Source organism: Pristiophorus japonicus, chromosome X (assembly GCF_044704955.1).
Source record: "Pristiophorus japonicus isolate sPriJap1 chromosome X, sPriJap1.hap1, whole genome shotgun sequence".
NCBI lineage: Eukaryota > Metazoa > Chordata > Chondrichthyes > Pristiophoridae > Pristiophorus > Pristiophorus japonicus.
The window spans coordinates 21,129,143-21,152,802 of record NC_092010.1 but is presented as its reverse complement, the minus strand read 5'-3'; the positions used below and the strand labels follow the sequence as shown (position 1 = coordinate 21,152,802).

Sequence of the window (23,660 nt, the reverse complement as noted above, 5' to 3'; positions counted from 1 at the left end):
AGCAGGTGACACACCTCAGTGACGCCCAACCCATCGATAATAGCCATGGATTCAGTCAAACCTAAACCTGAATCAGAAGAGAACAATAGAGAATGAGGGGACTGGGAATAGAGAATGAGAACAAGATAAGGACAGAGATAAGAACAGAGAGAGGTCAGCGACTTTGGGAGAGTTGCGGGGTGAAATAACACTTTGCCAATTTTGGTTAAAACCAGTCTTTATTTGTTTGTGATCACATGAAATTACATCAATAGCCGTGCCTTCCCCGACTAGGCCCGAAGCTCTGGAATTCCCTCCCTAAACCTCTCCGCCTCTCTCTCCTCCTTTAAGATGCTCCTCTAAACCTACCTCTTTGACCAAGCTTTTGATCACCTGTCTTAATATCTCCTTATGTGGCTCGGTGTCAAATTGTGTCTGAAGGCTTGAGATAGAGTAAAGAGAAACGGATGAAAGGTTGATAACCAGAGGGCACAGATTTAAGGTGATTGGCAAAAGAACCAGAGGCAACATGAGGAAAAACCTTTTTACGCATCGAATGGTTAGGATTTGGAATGCACGGCCTGATAGGGCACTGAAGACAGATTCAATAGTAGCCTTCAAAAGGGAATTGGATAAATATTTGAAGGTGAAAAAATGTCAGGGATATGGGGAAAGAGCGGGGCAGCGGGACTAACTGGATTGCTCTTCGAAAGAGCCGGTACAGACTCGATGGGCCGAATGGCCTCCTTCTGTGCTATTCTATGATAACGCTCCTGTGAAGCACCTTGGGACGTTCTGCAACGTTGAAGGTGCTATATAAATGCACATTGTTGTTGTAAATCAGAACCAAACACAACAGCATTATTTGAGCCTTACATCATCGTAATGAAAATGCGGCATGTTTCATCAGACTCCTCTCCCTCGGCAAACACTTCTGTCTCTACAAGGGTCCAAGGTCACCTCCCTCAAACTGACACTTCCTACGAGTACCCTCTCCTTCTCTCTTTAAACCAACCTCTTATTCAGTCCCATGTTCGACTCTAAATTCCTGTACCTTTTACTTTCATCGGAATCATGCATCACAGAAGAAGGCCATTCGGCCCATCATGCCTGTGCCGGCTCTCTGAAAGAGCTACCGATTAGTTCCACTTTTAGAAGTCTTACATATGGAACTTTGTCAAAAGCTTTCTAAAAGTCAAAACAAACCATGTTATAGGAAGTTCCATTATTCCTTTTATCTGTAATGTCTTTGAAGAGATCAAGGAGGTTTATGAGAGAGGATCTTCCCTTTTTAAATTCCTGCTGGCTGTTCCTTATTGAGCCGTAAATTGCGGCCTCTCCGGTGTGTACGATGTGAGCACGTGCCCGAAGAGGACCCGCAAACGCCGGTTCTCGCCGCACGACGCACATGTGCCGGGAACTGGCTTTTGCGATCTGTCAAAATGTCTTTAGACAGATCGCACGCATCCCCGGGAGAAGGACATTTGCGGGCGGAGATTGAGCTTTTTGCCCCACTCATGCCCAGCGAATGTCCTTCAAACTCTTACGCCTGGGAAAAGCAGGCGAATAGCTTACTTTTACCAGCGTAAGAGTTGTAAAACATTCAATCATTCATTTGTACATGAAATTCCTTGTCCATTAATGTAGGTTTATTTTTAACCCTATTAAAACACATTCAAAAAAAAATCCCAATTTTTTTTTCTAAAACATGTAATTACATTCAATTTCATTTAATTTTAAATTCGTGAGGTGTTTTTTTAAATTTATTGTGTTGTGTTTCTGTGTTTTGGGGTTTTCTCGTTGATAGTGATGGGAGCTCGTACAAATGGAACTCCCATTATTATCAATGAGAATACTGCATAGTGATTGGTGGTCCACGCCCACATGATCCCAGGATACACATACGTACCTGGAAGACATGTTCCCGTGCGCTGGGCTGCGAATGGAGGCCTCCAACTGCAATTCTACATTTCTCCGGGACCACCAGGTATTTTCGTTAAAAAGTTTAGGGTCAGAGGCGTTTGCCTGAAGGAAGCTTCCGACTGCCATTTTCCCCTCATTAAGTTATCGCTATACAGGTAGGCCTGTGGCCTGCCCTTTGGCTAGTTTCCATGACCTTATCTCCTTGAATGGTGAGACATCCTCATTAAAGTGGTTAAGTTGTGTTGAGCGAAGGTTTATTCCCTTGAAAAGCAATATTCCCCCATTTTAAACTGAAACTGCTTGATAGGCTCCCCCAGTGGTTCAGCACGTTGATGCAGTAGTTCATCCCTACAGACCAGGACATTCCCAAGCTCAATCCACAATCTGGGTTGGGGCAGCTCATCTTTGCTAGGGCCACAGTAGGCCTCAGCACCTTGGGTTCAGGAGTGGGGGAGGGGGGAATGGCCAAGGTTCTCAGCTACCCAGCCACCACTGCTGGAGGCGCACGTGTTTGGACAACTGGTGAGGATAGCATTGGACTTGGCTGTGATGCCTCCCATGGAGGAATTGCCTGACTACACTGCTGAGGTTTGTGCATGAAGAATGGTCAGGGTATTGCAGGACAACCAGCATCCATGGAACAGCAAAGAGTCAACACCTTCGGGAGAGGAGGGGAGGCAATGGAAATTGCCGGAGAAATTATTGGAGGACAGGTTGTTGGGTCAATGAAGATTTGCCTGATTTTCCTCCTTGTTGTAACCACATCCCCTCATATAATACACTGAAATCATATTGCTCAATTTTCCCCATCTCGATGAATGTTCCATGTCAGAACCATCTGCATCATGCAGTGGGACAGTTGATTCATGCGAAGACGCAACTTCATTTTATTATACTGCATTATCATTTTGAATTTTATAAAATAAGCATTTGAATTAAAAATTTCAGTGCGAAGATGGAACCTTCCTCCCTTCCTTCCTCCCTTCCTTCCTCCCTTCCTTCCTCCCTTCCTTCCTCCCTTCCTCCCTTCCTTCCTTCCTTCATTCATTCATTCCTTCCTTCCTTCTCCTTCCTTCCATCCTTCCTTCCTTCTCCTTCCTTCATTCCTTCCTTCCTTCTCTTCCTTCCTTCCTTCCTTCCTTCCCTCCCTCCCTTCTTTCCTTCCTTCTCTTTCCTCCCTTCCTTCCTTCCTTCCTTCCTTCCTTCCTTCCTTCCTTCCTTCCTTCCTTCCTTCCTTCCTTCCTTCCTTCCTCCCTCCCTCCCTTCCTTCCTTCCTTCCCTCCCTCCCTTCCTTCCTTCCTTCCTTCTCTTTCCTCCCTCCCTCCCTCCCTTCCTTCCTTCCTTCTCCTTCCTTCCTTCGTTCCTTCCTTCTCCTTCCTTCATTCCTTCCCTCCCTCCCTCCCTTCCTTCCTTCCTTCCTTCCTTCCTTCCTTCCTTCCTTCCTTCCTTCCTTCCTTCCTTCCTTCCTTCCTTCCTTCCTTCCTTCTTTCCTTCCTCTCTCTCTTTCTTTCCTCTCTCTCTTTCCTTCCTCTCTCTCTTTCCTTCCTCTCTCTCTTTCCTTCCTCTCTCTCTCTTTCCTTCCTCTCTCTCTTTCCTTCCTCTCTCTCTTTCCTTCCTCTCTCTTTCCTTCCTCTCTCTTTCCTTCCTCTCTCTTTCCTTCTCTTTCTCTTTCCTTCCTCTCTCTTTCCTTCTCTTTCTCTTTCCTTCCTCTCTCTTTCCTTTTCTTTCTCTTTCCTTCCTCTCTCTTTCCTTCTCTTTCTCGTTCCTTCCTCTCTCTTTCCTTCTCTTTCTCTTTCCTTCCTCTCTCTTTCCTTCTCTTTCTCTTTCCTTCCTCTCTCTTTCCTTCTCTTTCTCTTTCTTTCTCTCTTTCTCTCTCCTTGCTTTATTTTTCTTTCTCCTCGCCCCTCCCTATCTCTGTAACCTTCTCCAGCCCTACAACCCTCTGAGATCTCTGCGTTCCTCCAATTCTGGCCTTTTTTAATCGCTCCACCATTGGTGGCCGTGCCTTCTGTTGCCTAGGCCCCAAGCTCTGGAATTCCCTCCCTAAACCTCTCCTCCTCTACCTCTCTTTCCTCCTTTAAGACACTCCTTAAAAGCTACCTCTTTGACCAAGTCCTGCCCTCATAGCTCCTTATGCGGCTCGGTGGCAAATTCTGTCTGATAACGCTCCTGTGAAGTGCCTTGGGACGTCTTACTATGTTAAAGGCGCTATATAAATACAGGTTGTTGTTGCACATGGTGTGTGTTTTTTTTTAACCAATGTGGATGAACCTTCAAGCCTTTCATTCCATTTCTGCAGCTCTTCAATCTCCTATTGAGTATCAGCGGAGAGAAAACAAATCCAACAGCTTGGGAAGACCCCATGATGCCAGGACAGTGCTGTCCATCACAGCTGGTATGAGGCCCCACTCTTCTGCGTCCATGGACAGGAACCAGTTTCCCTCCATGAAGGCCTACAACACGTCACTGCCAGCACTGTTTCTGCCCCCCCGCAGGACTGGCAGTGCTATCCTGGAAAGCAATCAGCCACAATGTCCGGGGAAGGTAAGCACAAGGTTCAATAGCAGCGCTCTCACTCACCTCTGAAGGGCTCCTTTTAAAGGGTCTAACCAGAGCTCTACGCAAACTGTCGCACTCTGTCACAAAGTAGGTCCCTGGTCTAATCCCTGGTCCAGGCCGAGTTAGCTGATCGAAGCCAAAGCATCATTAGCGGGTTCCACTGTCAGATTCAGAGCTCCAATTTAGCAAGGAGAAAATCATCCTGGGTTCCTGTTCCTGATCACTATCCAGCAAGCTCTGTGTGGACATTGGATGAGAGAGGATTGGGCTGCACTGCTGTGCCCCAAAGGGAAAGTAGCCAGCCAGCACTCACTTGGCCTTGCTCGCGCATGAATAATGGTCACTTGAGTGAAGCACTGGAGGGTGCCCAGAGCCAGTGGAACCATACCCCAGCAAAGCATCAACACCTTCAGGCAGAAGAGGGAAGGGAAGGAAATTGGCTCTGGAAATTTGTGGGAAAGGATAAGAAAAATAAATGCACTGGGGACAAAATTACCCCATTCCTTAAGGCCCGTTACCACTGCAAATCGGCAGCCACACTGCAGAGTGGAGTGGCCGCCTACTTTTGGTAGAATGACCGCTGATAGCCCAATAGCCCTCCCAAGTTTTCCCGGTGGTGCCCCGATACCACCCCGCCCCCCCCCCCCACCTCTCACCGCCCCACTGCTGCCGATCCGTGTTAAGCGCGTCATCACCGTGCGCACCGCAGATCTAACCCCCCCCCCCCGACAGCGAAATTCCCCTCTGAAAATCTTCGGCTCGCCCAACGGTGCCAAAACCTGTTTTTTCCCGGTGGTCCAGTGAGGCTGTGGCCTTCTGCAACGGCGGTACGGCTTCCCTTAAAGGGGAGGGCGCACTGTCGCTGTCGCCATGGTTTTTTTTGTCGGCCCGACAAATATGCCCCTGGGTTCAGCCGGGCCGCCAACAGGCAGCCTGGGTACTCCCTCTTGGGTGCCAGGCCACTGGCCCGGCCGAAACACTGCGGCTCAGCTGCGGTAAAAACCATCGAAACGGGGTGGGAGCGCCCCGTTTCGGATGGGGGGGGTGGGGCAATTTCTACCCCACTATCTCTTGTCAGCCAATCGTGGAACAGCGCCCGGTGAGGCCGGGAGAGAATTCTGCAGCACACACCACTAAGTTGTCCAGCTGATAGAGAGTTAAAAGGGGATACCAGCAGTTATTTAGAAGGAAATGGTGATTCTGTTGCTCGAAGGATATGTCTAACTCTGTCCTGCTTCGTTGCTCCGAACAGAACACCAAAGATGGAAATCCTACCAAGTCTGGTGGCCACGGTCCCACGTCAGTGGACAAGCATAGGAACCGAGACAAGCTGGATGAGAGCAACCTATAAAATAGCTTCTTTGTTGGGTTTTTTTGCTTAAAGGAACTTGGGTTCAGGAGCATAGACACCATGGGTCGGGTCCCCAGTATTAGTCCATGAACTATTTCTCAGAACAAGAACTAAGTCCGTAAAGGTTTGGCGAGCATTGGCAGATGGTGTCAACTGTGTGCTTTTGGCCACCAAAGATGTGCACCAGGACACGAGTCAAGCATAATAATAAGACTCGGAATCATGGGCTTCATATCAGTCATGCCTTCTGGGTACAAGTTTCTATATTGGCTTGCATGACATGACTCCTCAGTCCTGCCAAATCATTATAAATGACCCTTTACGGTGGAATACCTAACCCCAGTAAGACCAACTGTTTTATCAAAGAGCCAATTGATAGGGTTACCCTACAGAGGTAAAGTCATCCATTTGAGATTTCTAAATACAATCCCGGCACATTGTGCCAGCCCTGCAGAGATTTCGATTCGCTCCGAGGGCAGAATCACCTGCATTCTCTATGTTAAGTATTATCCCTGAAATGGGCCATGCTGCTGACTGAGAAGTCCTTAGTGTGATAGATTACATTCAAAAAGCCTACGATCCACTGAATTGAATGACTAAGGCACCAAAAAGCAACGTTATTGCTTCAAAGTGCTTTTGTTATCTTCCATCCCATTCATCTTCTACACATCCCTGTGCCTTGCCACCTAAATTAAGCTGGGATCACCACTGTTGCGCCATCATTAAACAGTTGGTCGTACTGAAGTTCTGAATCTACCGTTGAACCAGAAGGCCTGGTCAAAAGCTCCAGAATATCCTTGCTTCATCAGTCTGCCGTAGCGTCCCAAAGTTCTTCTGATATCACCATGTCAGTCAGACTTGTGCCCAGTTTTATATTTTTCGCAGATTGCGCAACACCGTTGACTTTTGGGATTGGTGACCGAGCACGCCAAGTAAACCCTGTCGCCCTCCTCCCCCGGAGAGTGTGAAAGCAGTCGGCCAACATTTGAGATCCACCCTTCCTCAGAATCCATGCCCGGTCTTAGAAACATAGAAAACAGGTGCAGGAGTAGGCCATTCGGCCCTTCGAGCCTGCACCGCCATTCAATGAGTTCATGGCTGAACATGCAACTTCAGTACCCCATTCCTGCTTTCTCATAATAAAGACCTCTGTGTCGGTTTGGAGTAACTGCGGCAAAAGCGAAATGTTGCCCAAAGGTACGGTTGGTAAAAGATCCAAGCGTGACGTCAACATTTTGAGGAAGCAGCCAAACCATGCCACGAGTGAAAAGGAACTGAGCTGCTTGCTGAAGTGGGCCACATTCAACTTGCCAGTGAAGACGTGCAGTCATATCTAGTATTTGCCTGTGTGAATTGGTTGATTGTCTTTATCAATGTTACACAAGTATCAATCGACTCTCTTCGTGGTCTAAGCTTTGTACATGCAAACTATTTTCAATGTTTGGATCTTCTCTGGTTGGAATTTGTAAGCCTTTCTAATTTCGCTGTATCTTTTTGTTTTAGTTGTTAAGTCTTTTTTGCTTTTGAACGTTTGGCATTTGTGCTCTATTCAGCGCCCTTCCTCGTCACTCCATGGTCTGCCTCTAGTCCACCTCCTTGCACTAGAAGTCAGGCCAAATGACCCACGAGCTTCTTTGCGACTTTCAAGCCCCTGTGCTACTCCGCGTTGCGTCCGCACACGTGCGCTTCAAGCCGGTTCACTCTGATGACCTCTCCTCCCACGCACCAACCAGGCGTGCAGAATTCACTGCACCTTAGCCGTGTTGCTGCAATGAATTGGTTTTCATTCCTGGCCAAGGGAACAACATTGAATCAGCAATATCACGGTTATCCAGGTGGATGTGGAAAGAAACAAATGGTTTGAAACGACCTTGAATGCTGCGGTGACCTTGTATTTACTGTTTTGATGCTCAGTCGGAATTTGCTTTGAAGTACTCTCCAAATCTGAATTGGTACCATTGCCTCCATTATTTGATGTTATTGTTCACCCTTGGGAGCATGCTGGCTTACGTTCTGAGGCTTGATCCTGCAGTCATTTTAAATAGCGGTCTGAGGTGCAGCTCTTCTCCGCTTCAAGTTGAGGTCCTGTGGCTGGATTGAGCGTGTTTTATATGTAGAATAATAAGTGAGTTACATGGTTGGAAACCGAGTCAAAGAGTTCAGATGTGACCAGTTGACGGTTCATATCTGAGCACCTGAGTTCAGGGTGCTCACCCCCTGGTATCTTATGTAGTACATGTTATGTGTGGAATGTGTGCAATTTGTAATTTAAGTTGTTGCTGTTTGGGAGTAAGCTTCAAGATGTCTTGCCCTTTTTGGAAGAGTCCCAGAGCCTAGAAAACTTCCATGGGTTGTGCAAATTGGACAGCCTGCCAGATTAATTAAAAATATATAAAAGGTGTTGCTCTTCAGTCAATAGGTGTCGGTGGCAGGAGACCGAAGCCTACAGTGTCTATCACCAGTGAATGTAGCCCTTACGTCCGCTTCTGAAAATGCTGCTTTGTGCTGGAGTGTGTGCAGTTCCACGGGGACTGAAAGGCCTCTGCCATCTGACCCAAGTGTTCATTCTTTGCGTGCGAGCCAGGACAATGAGTGTGTGGGCTATTCAACCATGGAGAGCAATCCAGCTGCACTATCGGGTAAGGTCGCAGAGTGAATATGTTACTGGACCAGTAATCCAGAGGCCTGGACTGATGATCTGGAGACATGAGTTCAAATCCCACCACGGCACTTTAAATTCAATTAAATAAATCTGGAATTAAAAAGCTAGTATCAGTAATGGTGACTGTGTAACTACCGGATTGTCGTAAAAACCCACCTGGTTCACTAATGTCCTTTTCAGGAAGGAAATCTGCCGCCCTTACCCGGTCTGGCCTCTATGTGACTCCAGATCCACAGCGATGTGGTTGACTCTTAACTGCCCTCTGAAAGCCACTCTAGCTGTATTCAACAAGGTGGCTCACCACTATCTTCTCGAGGGCAATAAGGGATGGGCAATAAATGCTGGCCTTGCCAGTGATGCCCACATCCCAGGAATGAATTTTTAAAAACACCCCCGATGTCTATACATGTGCACTTATAGAGTATAGAATCTTACAGCACAGAAGGCATTTCAGCCCATCGTGTCTGTGCCGGCTCTTGGAAAGAGCTGTCCAATTAGTCCCACTCCCCCTGCTCTTTCCTCATAGCTCTGTAATTTTCTCCCCTGAATGTATTTATCCAATTCCCTTTTGAAAGTTACCATTGAATCTGCTTCCAGCACCCTTTCAGATCACAACTCACTGCGTAACCATTTTTGGCTCATGTCACCACATGTTTTCTAGTGTGCCTCCCAAGCCTTATTTAAGCGGAGTTTCATTCTCCGCTTTGATTACTGCATCCCCAATGAACGCTGATCAGGACCAAGATCTGTGCTTGATTTTTTTCCCCCCCTTTGTGCACAGCGACTGAAGCCATATGTAACACCCTCAGTTACCATCCTGTGCTTGGCTAACTCTACACGGAGGGCTCAGTGTCTCAGTCCCACACTGGATGATGTATCATCATCATAGGCAGTCCCTCGGAATCCAGGAAGACTCACTTCCGCTCTAAAAATGAGTCCTTAGGTGGCTGAACAGTCCAATACAGGAACCACAGTCCCTGTCACAGGTAGGACAGATAGTCGTTGAGGGAAAGGGTGGGTGGGACAGATTTGCCGCACGCTCTTTCCGCTGCCTGCGCTTGATTTCTGCATGCTCTCGGCGATGAGACTCGAGGTGCTCAGCGCCCTCCCGGATGCACTTCCTCCACTTAGGGCAGTCTTGGGCCAGGGACTCTCAGGTGTCGGTGGGGATGTTGCACTTTATCAGGGAGGCTTTGAGGGTGTCCTTGTAACGTTTCCTCTGCCCACCTTTGGCTCGTTTGCCGCGAAGGAGTTTCGAGTAGAGCGCTTGCTTGTGAATCGTGTATAATTCACTGGAGGAACCCTCCCCTCCCCTCCGCCCCCCCAAGTGCTATTTTTTCTTTCATAAAGCCATGGAGTTCCTTCATTGGAATTGTTGTTGTACCGTTTGGGGAGTTGTGTCATTTTCTTTAATCCGTGAAGAAAACATCATAAAGGAGTAGTGCTTACTGACAGGAATTCCACTAGTTGGCGCAAAGAAAAGTGACTACAATCTTTTCAGTATAAAGGTGGAGCCTGCACGTTTTTTTTTTCTGACTCTTACTGACAAGCATATCTTTATCAGCGCATTGCTAGAACGTGGCACCAGTAACCGCGGAGGTCCTCAGTTCCAGGCTTTTCCCGGCATTTTGCTAATTGTCCTACATTCCAGAATCAAGCTCTTTACTGGGAACGGTAGCATAGTGGTTATGTTACTCGACTAGTAATCCAGAGCCTTGGACGAATGAAAATGTGTGGATGTTGGCTGATTCAAGATAGGGCTCGGCTGTGATGCTACTGTCTCCACCTCGCTGCTGAATAACCTGCGGACATTCACTGACAAGGCTCGTGCGTGGATAATGCCAGTTGGACAGGGCATCCAGAGGGCAGTCAGCCAAGGAACAGGACCCAAGGAACGGTCAGTAGCTTTAGGGAGAGGAGGTGAGAAAGAGCAGGGATAAACTAAACTAGGAATTAGTGTTTATAAAATCTGGAAGGAGAATGACCCGACTCTACAGTGTAGAGTCCAATTGTGGTTTGATTCCTAGCTTGTTTCCTCTTCAATCCATGTTTGAGGGGTTGCAGTCCCAGTTCGAGTTGACATTTAGATCTGCCACTGCTGTCCATGTGTAAGTATAATTGGCCCTTGGCACGTGAGTGCATCTTGACTATTGAGGGAGGCGTGGAGCTCATGAGGTGGATTCAATCTGGCTTCTTCCTCCTGATCAGTTTAAGATGGAGCAACATCAGCAAGAGTGGGTCATCAGGAGGCCCAACTCCTCATCCTCTCCACCCTCCTAGCACAGGGCAGGTGTATGAGGGGCTTAAAAAAAAGGGGGGGGAAAGCGGGGATCATGGCAATGGACTGTATGATTCCCATCACCAATATCCCGTCTCTGTCAGTTTGTCATTGCATTGGCAGAGTTCTTTGCTAAAATGTGGCCCATTCCCTGCTGAGCATTTTCTATGTATCATACTCCTATATATGCATGTTTTAATAAAATATTGTCTTTTAAAGAAATGTTGAGATGGAGTACAATGCTGTTGTATCATATATCAAATTAAAATTGGAAAACTTTTAAAAGACCATCAAAGGTAGTTTGCTCTTTTCTTATTCTCATCATCATCATCATAGGCAGTCCCTTGGAATCGAGGAAGACTTGCTTCCACTCTAAAAACAAGTCCTTAGGTGGCTGAACAGTCCAATACGAGAGCCACAGACTCTGTCACAGGTGGGACAGATAGACGTTGAGGGTAAGGGAGGGTGGGACAGGTTTGCCGCGCGCTCCTTCTGCTGCCTGCGCTTGATTTCTGCACGCTCTCGGTGTTGAGACTCGAGGTGCTCAGCGCCCTCCCGGATGCACTCTCTCCACTTAGGGCGGTCTTTGACCAGGGACTCCCAGGTGTCAGTGGGGATGTTGCACTTTATCAGGGAGGCTTTGAGGGTGTTCTTGTAATGTTTCCGCTGCCCACCTTTGGCTCATTTGCCGTGAAGGAGCTCAGAGTAGAACACTTGCTTTGGGAGTCTCGTGTCTGGCATGCGAACAATGTGGCCTGCCCAGTGGAGCTGATCGACTGTGGTCAGTGCTTCAATGCTGGGGATGTTGGCCTGGACGAGGACGCTGATGTTGGTGCGTCTGTCCTCCCAGGGGATTTGTAGGATCTTGTGGAGACATCGTTGGTGATATTTCTCCAGCGACTTGAGGTGTCTGCTGTACATGGTCCATGTCTGAGCCACACAGGGGGGGCAGGTATCACTACAGCCCTGTAGACCATGAGCTTGGTGATAGATTTGAGGGCCTGGTCTTCAAACACTCTTTTCCTCAGGCGGCCGAAGGCTACACTGGCGCATTAGAGGCGGTGTTGGATCTCATCATCGATGCCTGCTCTTGTTGATAGAAGGCTCCCGAGATATGGGAAGTGGTCCACGGTGCCCAGGGCCGTGTCGTGGATCTTAATGACTGGGGGTCAGTGCTGTGCGGTGAGGACAGGCTAGTGGAGGACCTTCGTCTCACGAATATTTAGCGTAATGCCCATGCTTACGTACGCCTCAGTAAATACGTCGACTATGTCCTGGAGTTCAGCCTCTGTATGTGCGCAGACGCAGGTGTCGTCCGCGTACTGTAGCTCGACGACAGAGGTTGGGGTGGTCTTGGACCTGGCCTGGAGACGGCGCCGGTGCCGGTTGAACAGGTTCCCACTGGTTCTGTAGTTTAGTTCCACTCCAGTGGGGAGCTTGTTGACTGTGAGGTGGAGCATGGCTGCGAGAAAGATTGCAAAACGCAGCAGCCAATTTATGCACAGTAAGGTCCCACAAATGTGACAATGACCAGATAATCGTTTTTCTTTAGTGATGTTGATTGAGGGATAAATATTGGCCTGGACACCGGGGAGAACTCCCCTGCTCTCCTTTGAAATAGTAGCCGTAGGATCTTTTACGTCCACCTGAGAGAGCAGACGAGGCCTTGGTTTAACATCTCATCCGAAAGATGGCACCTCTGACAGTGCAGCGCTCCTTCAGTACTGCCCCTCCGACAGTGCAGCGCTCCTTCAGTACCTCCCCTCCGACAGTGCAGCACTCCCTCAGTACTGCCCCTCCGACACTACAGCACTCCCTCCGCACTGCACCGGAGCATCAGCCTAGATTTTTGTACTCCAGTTGCTGGAGTGGGACTTGAACCCACAACCCTCTGACTCAAATGAGAGTGCTACCCACTGAGCCTGACTCCAATGGGTGGAGATAAGGGGGTGGGGGGTGTAATTTATCAACTTTGCCGTCCAGGTGTCAAACTAGCATTATGGATCAACCATCCATTGTAGAAAATGCCTGATTTGTATTCCCATGAAAGTGTGTATGGATGGCCAATCCCCAACGCCAGTGTTACACCCAGTCCTACACCCAGTCCTATGGAGAGTAACCGCAGAACACTCGTGCACACCTTGCACCAAGTGTAGAGGGATAGCAATTGGCCCGCAGACAGACCTCCGAAAAATCTCAGTAGGGAGCCAGGGTACTCGGTCATTTAAATTTGGACTGCCTAAGAAGAAATAGCTGTAGAGCAGGGGTGAACTGCTTTCTTTTCCTGTTCATGCAAAGAAATTCTGGTATTGACAGACTGTGAAAACGTATCAGCACAGTGACCCAAGCATGGGTGCGATGAAGAACGATGGGAAGAGGCTCGTGTGGAGCAACAACGCCGGCATGGACCTGTTGGGCCAAATGGCCTTGTTCTGTGCTGTGCGTTCTATGCAAAAAGATTGAAACCTAGAAATGACTGTTAGTTATATTACTGGACGAATACTTATCGTGTCCGTATGCTGTGCCTGTCTGCCACTTTAACGTGGGCCTTAACCTTTCTGGTTTTAAATAGTTTAGCATTGCTGCTGTATTAGCAGACTAAGGAATGCCATAATAACCGGGCCCGCTTTTGTCCACCAATGCCACAAATTATTTCCAGGTTATACTTGCGTAAGAGTATGCATCCGAAAACTTTTTTTTTTAAATTCAGGTGGTTATCGGAATTCACGTGGTCATCAGGAAGGACACCCTCTCATTTTTACTTGATAGGAACAAGCAAAACATTTCACGGCCCAGTCTAATTTTGCTTTTCCAACCTTTGAACTCCAGGCCTCAAAATGTCAACCCTGTACCCCTAAATTTGCCCCTGCCAACTGCAGTATCAGTCCATGCACTTTTCTCTCCCACAGATATCTTTCCAAACAGGCTGCCATTCATGTGTCCTATGAGAATGAAGGTACTAACTTCACTCCATTCTTTATTAAATCATACCGGATGCTGCTTTCTTAGAAACTACTTCAGTCAACGGTGATAAACTACATTCCTATACTGCCACCTAAAGGAAGTTAGGTTTACATATAATATTTAAAGCACAAATATGTCACCTAATAATTGAATAAATATTGTAACAAGTTTACTATCTTTAGAATATTGTGAGGCTACATTTTGATAGGAAGAATATAGCGGTCACATGCTGCTTCGATAAAAAAGGGGGTGGTAACCTTTGCAGAGATTGGACATTCTGCACCTGGCACATGAGTCCCACCCCGGAAGCAAAATTTGGCTTCGTGCCCCCACCCCCCGAGAGGAAGTGGAACGCAATGTCGGGCGCTCCACTTCCTGTCGGGGCCAGCTCGGGGGCGCTACCCAGGCGAAGGTTGGAGCGCATTGCGGACTGTCTGCGTAGCGACGACGGCGTTCCGAGGGCCCTCCCCTTCCGTTAAAGGAGAGGGTACACTGCGAGCTCTGCAGGGATTTCAGGGGCCTACACCGGGGCTGCCGTGGCCGCAGCCCAGCACCGCGACGCAACGGAGGGCCGGCCTGCACGATCAGGGATCCCGCGCAAATCGACACCGGACCGGTAAGTCGGAGGGCAGCGCAAACTGCCACCGTGCACCTCCCTTTTAAATTTCGCCCGAGCGGGATGCGACCCGCGAGGGCTGGTGTCGACATCGCCCGTGGTGGCCTCACGGGGCGCTGCCCAATTTCTTCCGTGGAACGAAAATGGGTCGCTGCAGGGCGAAAAGGAGACATCGCACACGGCGATGATGTCATTGCAGGAGGCGCAGTTGCCCGAGGCGCTACCGGCGGGGTCACGTCCTACTGGTTTTGCGCTTCCGCTAACTCCCGCGCAATTTCACGGGAGACGGTTGCGCACCCCTTCTCACAGAAAACACTTTTGCGCCCTATTAGTGCCCCCCAAAGGTGCCAAATGCAGGTGCACAGCAGGGGAATTTCGCCCCCCCCCCCCAGAGTCTAAATGGGGTAGAGGGCAAAGGGATACAGATACACAAACCACTAAAAGTAGTGACAGAGGTTAATAAGGCCATAAAAAAGCAAACAAAGCACTAGAGTTTATTTCTGAAGAGATAGAATTGAAAACATTGAAGTTATGTTAAACTTGTAGCTAACCTTGGTTAAACCACTTATAATCTAGAAGCCAGATCTGTGCACAGTGCTTGTAAGAAGGATATCGAGACATGGGAGATGGTGCAACACAAAGATTCACAAGGATGATACCAGAACTGGGAGGTTAAAACAATCAGGAAAGACTGAACCGGCTGGGGTGCTTTTCTCTAGAAAAAGAAGGCTGAGGGGTGACCTGATAGAGGGCTTTAAGATTATGAAAGGGTTTGATCGGGTAGACATAGAGAAGATGTTTTCACTTATGGCGGAGACCAGAACTAGGAACCAAAAATATAAGATAGTCACTCGGTAAAGAAGTTCCTCCTGAATTTGTTTTTAAAGAGTGGTACGGATGTGGCACTCACTACCATATAAAGTAGTTGAGGCAAATACCATAGATACATTTAAAGGGAAAGCTAGATAAACACGTAAGAACATAATAGGAGCAGGAGTAGGCCATTTGACCCCTCGAGCCTGCTCCTCCATTCAATAAGATCGTGGCTGATCTGATCACGAACTCAGCTCCACTTCCCTGCCTGCTCCCCATAACCCTTTATTCCCTTACATCTCAAAAATGTGTCTATCTTCATCTTAAATATACTCAATGACCCAGCCTCCACAGCTCTCTGGAGCATAGATTTACAATCCTCAGAGAAGAAATTCCTCATCTCAGTTTTAAATGGGCAGTCCCTTATTGAGACAATGTCCCCTAGTTTTAGTTTCCCCCAGGAGTGGAAATATCCTCTCTGCATCCACCTTGTCAAGCCCCCTCATTATCTTATGTTTTGAGAAGGTCACCTTTCATTCTTCTGAACTCCAATGAGAATATGCCCAACCTACTCAACCTATCTTCATAAGTCAACCTAGTGAACCTTCTCTGAACAGCCTCCAATGCAAGTATATCCTTCCTTAAAGATGGAGATCAAAACTGTTGGCAGTGTGGCCTCACCAATACCCTGTACAGTTGTAGCAAGACTTCTCTGCTTTTATACTCTATTCCCCTTGCAATAAAGGCCAACATTCCATTTGCCTTCCTAATCACTTGCTGTACCTGCATACTCACTTTTTGTGTTTCATGCACAAGGACCACCAGATCGAACTGTACTGCAGCACTTTGCAATTTTTCTCCATTTAAATTATAATTTGCTTTTCTATTTTTTTCTGCCAAAGTGGATAACCTCACATTTTGCCACATCCTACTCCATCTGCCAAATTTTTGCCCACTCACTTAGCCTGTCTATATCCCTTTGCAGATTTTTTGTGTCCTCATAATTTGCTTTCCCGCCCATCTTTGTATCATCAGCAAACTTGGCTACATTACACTCGGTCCCTTCATCCAAGTCATTAATATAGATTGTAAATGGTTGAGGCCCCAGCACCGATCCCTGTGGCACACCACTAGTTACTGTTTGCCAACCGGAAAATTACCCATTTATCTCGACTCTCTGTTTTCTGTTAGTTAGCCAATCCTCTATCCATGCTAATATATTACCCCCAACCCCGTGAACTTTTATCTTGTGCAGTAACCTTTTGCGTGGCACCTTATCGAATACCTTCTGAAACTCCAAATACACCACATCCACTGGTTCCCCCTTATCCAACATGATTTCCCTTTTCATAAAACCATAATGACTCTGCTTGATTGAATTATGCTTTTCCAAATGTCCTGCTACTGCTTCCTTAATAATGGACTCCAGCATTTTCCCAACAACAGATGTTAGGCTAACTGGTCTAGTTTCCTGCTTTTTGTCTGCCTCCTTTTTTAAAAAAAAATAGGGACGTTACATTTGCAGTTTTCCAATCTGCTGGGACTTCCCCCAGAATCCAGGGAATTTTGGTAGATTACAACCAATGCATCCACTATCTCTGCAGCCACTTCTTTTAAGACCCTAGGATGCAAGCCAGTAGGTCCAGGGGACTTGTCCGTCTTTATCACTAATGAAGTAGTACTCGGTAAAATAATGGGACTAGTGATTGTATTAAGTTCCTCCCTGCCTATTGCCCCTTGATTATCCACTATTGGGATGCTTTTAGTGTCTTCTACCATGAAGACAGATACAAAATATTTGTTCAACATCTCTGGCATTTCCCTGTTCTCCATTATTAATTCCCCAGTCTCATCCTCCAGGGGACTAACATTTACTTTAGCCACTCCTTTCCTTTTTATGTACCTGTAGATACTCTCTTTATATTTCATGCTAGTTTACTTTCATAAAAAAAGGATCGAGAGGGAAGATAGATTAAGTTGTTCTTTGCTGGTTTTTAAAAAGTTTCCCAATCCTCTGGCCTCCCACTAGTCTTGGTCACATTGTTTTCAAATTTATACCATTCCTTATTTCCTTAGTTAGTCACGGATGGTTATCCCTTCTCATTGGGATATATTTTTGTTGCCAGTTATGAAATATCTCGAGGGAGAAAGGAATAGATTATGTGAAGAGGGGTGGAAGGAGGCTCATGTGGAGCATAAACTCCACAGAAGTGCCAGGACCAGTTGGGATGAATGTTTCTGTACTGTAACTTCTGTGTGATCCCAGATTTAAACCTGGGATCACATCATTTAGAAACCATGATTTTTGAGCTTCATCAAGGATATGCAGTGGGCATCAATTTCTCACCCAATTCGAGTCTGGATAAGTTAGTTACAGCACAGATCAAAGACAAAACCAAGATTCTCCTACATTATCCTGGACATGTGCTCAGAAAGGCAGCCCTTATTGCATCCGATACGCATTTTACACTTGTACTGTACCCAGTGACTGTAGTATGGATTAACTCCTGTTAACCAACAAAACATTTTAGATGAATATGCATGCTAGACATTTATCAAATAATGAACACTTTTCTTGTTTTGAAATGCCCATTTTAAAATATAAAAGGCTATGATACAGAACACTTTCGCCCCTAATTTAAAGGATCAATTTGGACTATCTGTGCCTCAGTTAGAGCTACACTGAAGAGCAGAAAATTGTATTATTTATACAACTGAGGGAAATATCGATTGTGAGCCAAGATTTATTTGACCAACAAAGTAAAGCATTCCCTGGCAAAGTCACAGGTTTAAAAGGGTTCAATGTTATTCTGCACCAATCTGAGCCAGTGAGTCTCCACTCAACAGACCATGAAGCAGGGACAGTCTTGGAATAATCTGCATCCAAGATCATCCAGCCATTTAAGTGGAATTGCATTCTTATATAGTGGATACAAATAGTTCAATGTGGACATGTTTCAAGTACTAAGCATTGGGAGAAAATAGGTAGCATGTTTAGAATGGTTACAGCAAAGACCATGCAGCCTGTCGGGCCCGTTCCAGCTCTCTGCAAAAGCACTTCTGTCCCACTCCGCCCCAACCCCCCTCCTTTCCCCATAGCCCTGAATTTTTTCATCCCCTTCAGGTATTTGCCCAACTCCCTTTTGAAAGCCACGATTGAGTCTGCCTCCACCACCCTCTCAGGCCGTGCATTCCAGATCCTAACCACTCGCTGCGTAAAAAAGTTTTTCCTCATGTCGCCTTTGGTTCTTCGGCCAATCGCCTTAAATCTGTGTCCTCTGGTTCTCGACCCTTCCACCAATGGGAACAGTTTCTCTCGATCTACTCTGTCCAGACCCCTCATGATTTTGAACACTTCTATCAAATCTCCTCTCAACCTTCTCTGCTCTAAGGAGAACAACCCCAGCTTCTCCAGTCTATCCACGTAACTGAAGTCCCTCATCCCTGGAACCAGTCTCTTAAATCTTTTCTGCACCCTCTCTAAGGCCTTCACATCCTCCGAAAGTGCGGTGCGCAGATTTGGACACAATGCTCCAGTTGAGGCCGAACCAGGTTCACCATAATTTCCACGCTTTTGTACTCTATGCCTCTATTTATGAAGCCCAAGATGCCATATGAAAAACACCACAATCACCTCACTGATTCCCAATAAAAAAAGCAGCTAAATAGTTTAATGTAAGATGACCGGGCCGGGGTGGGGGGGGGGGGACCTGTTGGTCTTTTCTCAGAATAATGGCCTTCATCTGTATCTATCTGGTGATACCCTATATAATTGTCCCTTCCAGTTACCCAGATGCCTGTAAGAAACAATATTCAGGAGTTCTATAATTACCCATAAACCATTCTCTGAAAACTTACATACTGGTCAGAAGAGAAAGATGGACACACACACATACAGAGTTAGGAACAGTTCACATCTGCACAAAATCCTCCGGTCCCACAGATAGAGACCAACTTTCTGAGTTTTTGATAGGAGACTCTTGAACTTTGTTGGAGATCACCAACTCGCTTAATCCAGACCAGTGTTAGGGGAATAACCATTTTGCAATGACAATAGTTTGATATGGATGATAGTTATAAACTCAATTTGCATTCAGTGACGTTACGATCACAAGTTAGGATCAAAAACTTAGCTGAGAGTTTGATGCCCAAGGGGCTCTCTGAAGTTGGGAGATCAGATTATAACTCTTGACTAGCCGACGGAATGCAGCACTGATAGAAGTGATTTTTAGTTGTACAACCCCTCTTTAATAAGCATGGGCCTAGACTTTCCATTGTCACTATCGGACAAAAATGGGCAATATTTCCAGCCTTAGTGCTTTTTTTATTTTTCAGGATTGCTGGAATATCACCCATTTTAAAAACCACCAGTTTCATCTTTTTCATTTGGACAATAGCCTTAGCGATGTAATCAGTCGTGCAAGGCTGACGTCCATAGCAACAGCCATGCTGCGCATGCGCGTTTTTTTTCAGGCAAAGAACTTTTCCCACGGGGGTTGACATGTCCCAGTCAATAACATAATAGAACCTTTCTTTTATTCTAGCCCCTGTTGCTTTATAAAATATATCAGCCAACTGAGGTGAACTCTTTCCTGCCTCATGGGATGACATACCCCTAAGTTCTGCTTCTACTTGTACTGTAGACCAGAGGGGAAAAAAAATACATGATTAATATTAACCCTGACATTATAGCAATGTACTTGTATGTAACTTTCTCATTTTATTATCCCCATATCAATACCGGTTGAGAAATTACAGGCCCCATCACTATAAATGCCCTTAATTTTTCCTCAACTAATACAAATGTGATTAAATGCTTGGCAAGAGTCAAAAAGGCCCTTAAAATCACTCACAAATTGATTCTCAAAGCCTTTTACTACAGATCCTACCCATAGTGCCGAGTTATTGCAGGTTTTCTTCAGCATATTTTTGGGCTGGCGATCATTTGGGCAAATTGTCAGGGAAATGCGCGCAACGAAAATCTGGGCCACAATCGGGCGCAAGTTACCATTATACGCACTATTCTCAACCTTGCACGAGGATTACATTTTTTTTTAAAAAGTAGGCCGGGCAATGCAGCTCATTCATGTGTGCGGAAAGTTGGGCCGGCGATAATCGGGTGTTAGTTTCCACTTTTCAGCAAATATGGATGATAAGCCTGCATCTCAGCTCTTATATGGGCGATGATGTGTCGAAAGTCTAGCCCTGAAGAGTTGGCTTCACTTCAGGGCTCATCCAGTGTACAATATGCCGGATGCCTGAAGAAAATCCTCATTACAGAAAACAAAAAACACCTTGAGACATCAACTGCCATCTTTATTGATGGGTCCAAAGCAAGTGACTATACATTTACAGCAAAGTGAAATTTCACAGTAAACATTAAACTTTGTTTTTCTTTTAAAAAAAAAACCATTACAGGGCATTAAGAAGATGTATAAAAGGTCACTGAATTTCCGTGCTATTGAACTACAATCTGAGTGCCCACAAAAATGCACTAGCCTTTTAAAACCTATACTGTACATTACTAATTATTGCAGTCAGTAACTTGGAGCCAAATTGGGCTGGAGCGTGACGTCCATAATAACCCAGGACGATGCCAGTCACAATGGCAAACCGTGGGGCGTATACAGAAACGGAGAACTCCTGCTCAACAATGACACCAGGATGCTTAGGATCAGCTATTATCTCATTTTACACAAGTAATGACACAAAGGGCTTTAATACTGTATAGCTTGTACAGTTTTTAAATAAAAATTGGTCCAGTATCTTTAGGGAAAATTTAAGGGTGAAAAGGTTCAGCAACAATGCACCCTTTCTGCCACTCAAGTGAAGAAAATTATTCCAGTTCTACAAGACACCTGGTCCCTCAGTACTCTCATAAGAGAGTCCATTGTATGCAAAAAGATCCAGCCAGACCAGCCCCCATATAAAAGTAAAATGCATATAATCCACTTGTATACACTATGGTAAACGATTTGGGGCACAACAGCCTCTTCTATCCTCTGTAGTGCTATTACTTTACAAAGTACAGTAAACCGTTAATGCAGCTTTAAGAGGCACATGGCCAGTTTTTAAATTCACGTGCTATATGTAGTGTTGAGGCTGCACAATGAACTCATTATAAATGTGCAGAGGACCAATGGAGGAAGGAGAGAAAGGTGGTTGGGGGGGGAATTTAGCGTTTGAGGGGGAAAAAAACTCTTGCCAATTTTCTCTCAACCAGAAGCAGCCAACAATTCAAAAACACGCAAGTATTTTCTTCCCATTTTCACAAATGGATGGACGAGTTACGATGGGCCGAATGGCTTCCTTCATTTACAATTAGTGGGTGAAACAAAGATTCCTAATCAGCAGAGCTCAGCCGAAAAGGCAGGATGATCACAAAAAGGAATACATCAGATCAATTTTTTTTTTTAATTAAAAGCATTGTGACTCAACAGAGTTTGCCATTAGATTGGAATTTACCTTTGAACCATGTCTATCCAAACCCTGTGATCAGCCTTAACCAGTCAGTGAAAGATAAAGCAAGGAGGAAGTTGCCAGAATGGTCATATGGGATCAGACCAGATCCTCTCTGGATACAAGGCCCCAATATCACAATACTGCTCTATAAACATGTGGAAACCTAGAGGTGATGATCAACTATTGGTTTGCTTTTCTGTTACGATACTAACTTCTGGTAATCTAATTTATTAGCAGGGATGCTTTTGGAGCTTAATTAAAAATCCCTCAATATCTCAATATTTGGCCACAAATTAATAAACCTGTATAAATAGCACAGTCCTTAAGTAGAAGTTTATTTAAAAAAAAGTAAAAATATTAGAATACCATCAATAAACCATACATGGTCTTGCCAAACCGAGACTGGATTAGTGATCAACTTTTGGGGTGACATTTCCCTGAAAAGTCAACGAGCAGAAAAATGGGAAATCCCTTTTGGTAACTGGAGGAATTTCACCCCAGTCTCCCCTCTCCACGCATCTTAATTACTCAGGTATCTTCAACTTAATGGGCTGAGTGTCCGGTACTGGAAAAAAAAATCAGTCATGATAATGGTCATAAGCCTACAGCAAATGGCTCAACAATAAATCGTAAGCAAGCTACATACAATATTGCAACAGTATATTCCCAGGATAAGGAAGATGGTTAATGGCATTCTGCAACACTCATGTTTGATTACTGCTGAATACTTATAAAGACAATAACCTAGTGGTTAAAATATGTTAATGACAACAGTTCAAGGCTACTCTTGGACCAGGAGTTCTAATGGACGAGACAAAAAGGAAAACCTGTACGTCAGCATCTTTCGGTCATTCATGCTGCAACTATCTATACTAGGTCTATTAAAACAAACTATTCAACTAGACAAAACAGTGGTAATGAATGCAGTTTTATTTTGAAAAATGCGTTCGTAAACTGCTACGCCTCAAACTTTAATCAGTTCTCAGTCCCATGTTCCAGCTAACGACACCGGTGTGGTCACTATAATGACTTTGAAACACATACAAAATACTTATATTTAAATATAAGAAACCGTAACATGCTGTGCTAGTGAAAATGTTGGGTGCGCTAGGTAGCAAAAACATGAATGGGAGGAGTTGTCTTGTGCGGATACGTGTGTTTCCACAATGGTATGAATGGGAAGGAATTTGATATACTAGAATTCTGCTAGTTTATCTGGAATTAATTTTTCTTTAAAATGATTGTCATGCTGCTAAAGAGTCAGACTGACATCTACGTACATATTGCTAAAGTGGGAAGCTTTTTTTTAGTAAAGTAGGTCTGTTTCTACTCAGTTAGAATCTTGGCAGTATTATTGGTGTGGTGGGGTAGGCATCCCTCAGTAGTTTATTAGTGCTGTCTGAGTAGATCATACCCTGCTGCCAGTTTCATCAAAACAAGTGCGGAAGACAGCTTTTTGTCTCAGCTGCTGGCAGGAGACTATTCCTGGGCTACAGCAGGCGCAGTGTCCGAGACTTTACTCCACTGAGAGTGAAAAGGTGCTGTAATGCTTTCAGATGTAGTCGAGGGGCTGGGGCAAAACGGTGGCACTGAGGAGAAGGCTGGAAGCACAGGAGTCATGGCAGGATCAGCAGGAGGGAGGTTGGAGAAGGCCAGATGGGACACTGGACTGGTGGTCAACAAGGGTGAACCTGGAAAGGAAAAGTCCCAAGTTAAAAATCCGAACAGATTGAACGCTAAAGCCTAAATACAGAGAATGGATATCCAACACGGAGCAGTGGAGGATGGCGTTTGCTCCACAACTAGCACATCTGAAATTCTTCGATTTTAGCATAGGAATTAACCATTTCACAGGGATGAACCCCTTCGGTCACAGACTGGAGGCTGTAATATTTACATAGAATATACAGCAGAGAAACAGGCCAGTCGGCCCAACCAGTCCATGCTGGTGTTTGTGCTCCACAACACTTCTGTATTAAGTCTTTTTACATTATTTTGGGCTAGGGCAAATATAAAATGTCATTTATATTTGTTGGTGGCATCCTGCAAAAAA

General features: G+C 45.7%; 2 protein-coding genes and 1 long non-coding RNA gene across 7 annotated transcripts in view; 2 read left to right on the top strand and 1 right to left on the bottom strand.

The window, feature by feature from the left end:
• LOC139240819 (rho guanine nucleotide exchange factor 25-like) overlaps positions 1-9,457 on the top strand; it is a 266,303-nt gene extending 256,846 nt beyond the window's left edge. For all 4 annotated transcript variants that reach the window (XM_070869299.1, XM_070869302.1, XM_070869301.1 and 1 more), the window contains 2 exons: positions 4,202-4,446; positions 5,714-9,457. In XM_070869299.1, the coding sequence (XP_070725400.1) occupies positions 4,202-4,446; positions 5,714-5,812 (344 nt within the window). In that variant the 3' untranslated portion in view covers positions 5,813-9,457. The remainder of the gene's footprint in view (positions 1-4,201; positions 4,447-5,713) is intronic.
• A 4,647-nt stretch (positions 9,458-14,104) lies between these two features.
• Positions 14,105-23,660, top strand: part of LOC139240924 (uncharacterized) — a 45,932-nt gene continuing 36,376 nt past the window's right edge. Inside the window, exon 1 of the long non-coding RNA XR_011588758.1 lies at positions 14,105-14,332. This is a non-coding gene — a long non-coding RNA (uncharacterized lncRNA). The remainder of the gene's footprint in view (positions 14,333-23,660) is intronic.
• The window catches only part of LOC139240923 (Golgi reassembly-stacking protein 2-like), a 49,820-nt gene continuing 46,604 nt past the window's right edge, over positions 20,445-23,660 (bottom strand). The window contains exon 10 of one of the 2 annotated variants that reach the window (XM_070869452.1): positions 20,445-23,298. In XM_070869452.1, the coding sequence (XP_070725553.1) occupies positions 23,087-23,298 (212 nt within the window). In that variant the 3' untranslated portion in view covers positions 20,445-23,086. The remainder of the gene's footprint in view (positions 23,299-23,660) is intronic. The other variant, XM_070869453.1, reaches the window with a different exon arrangement.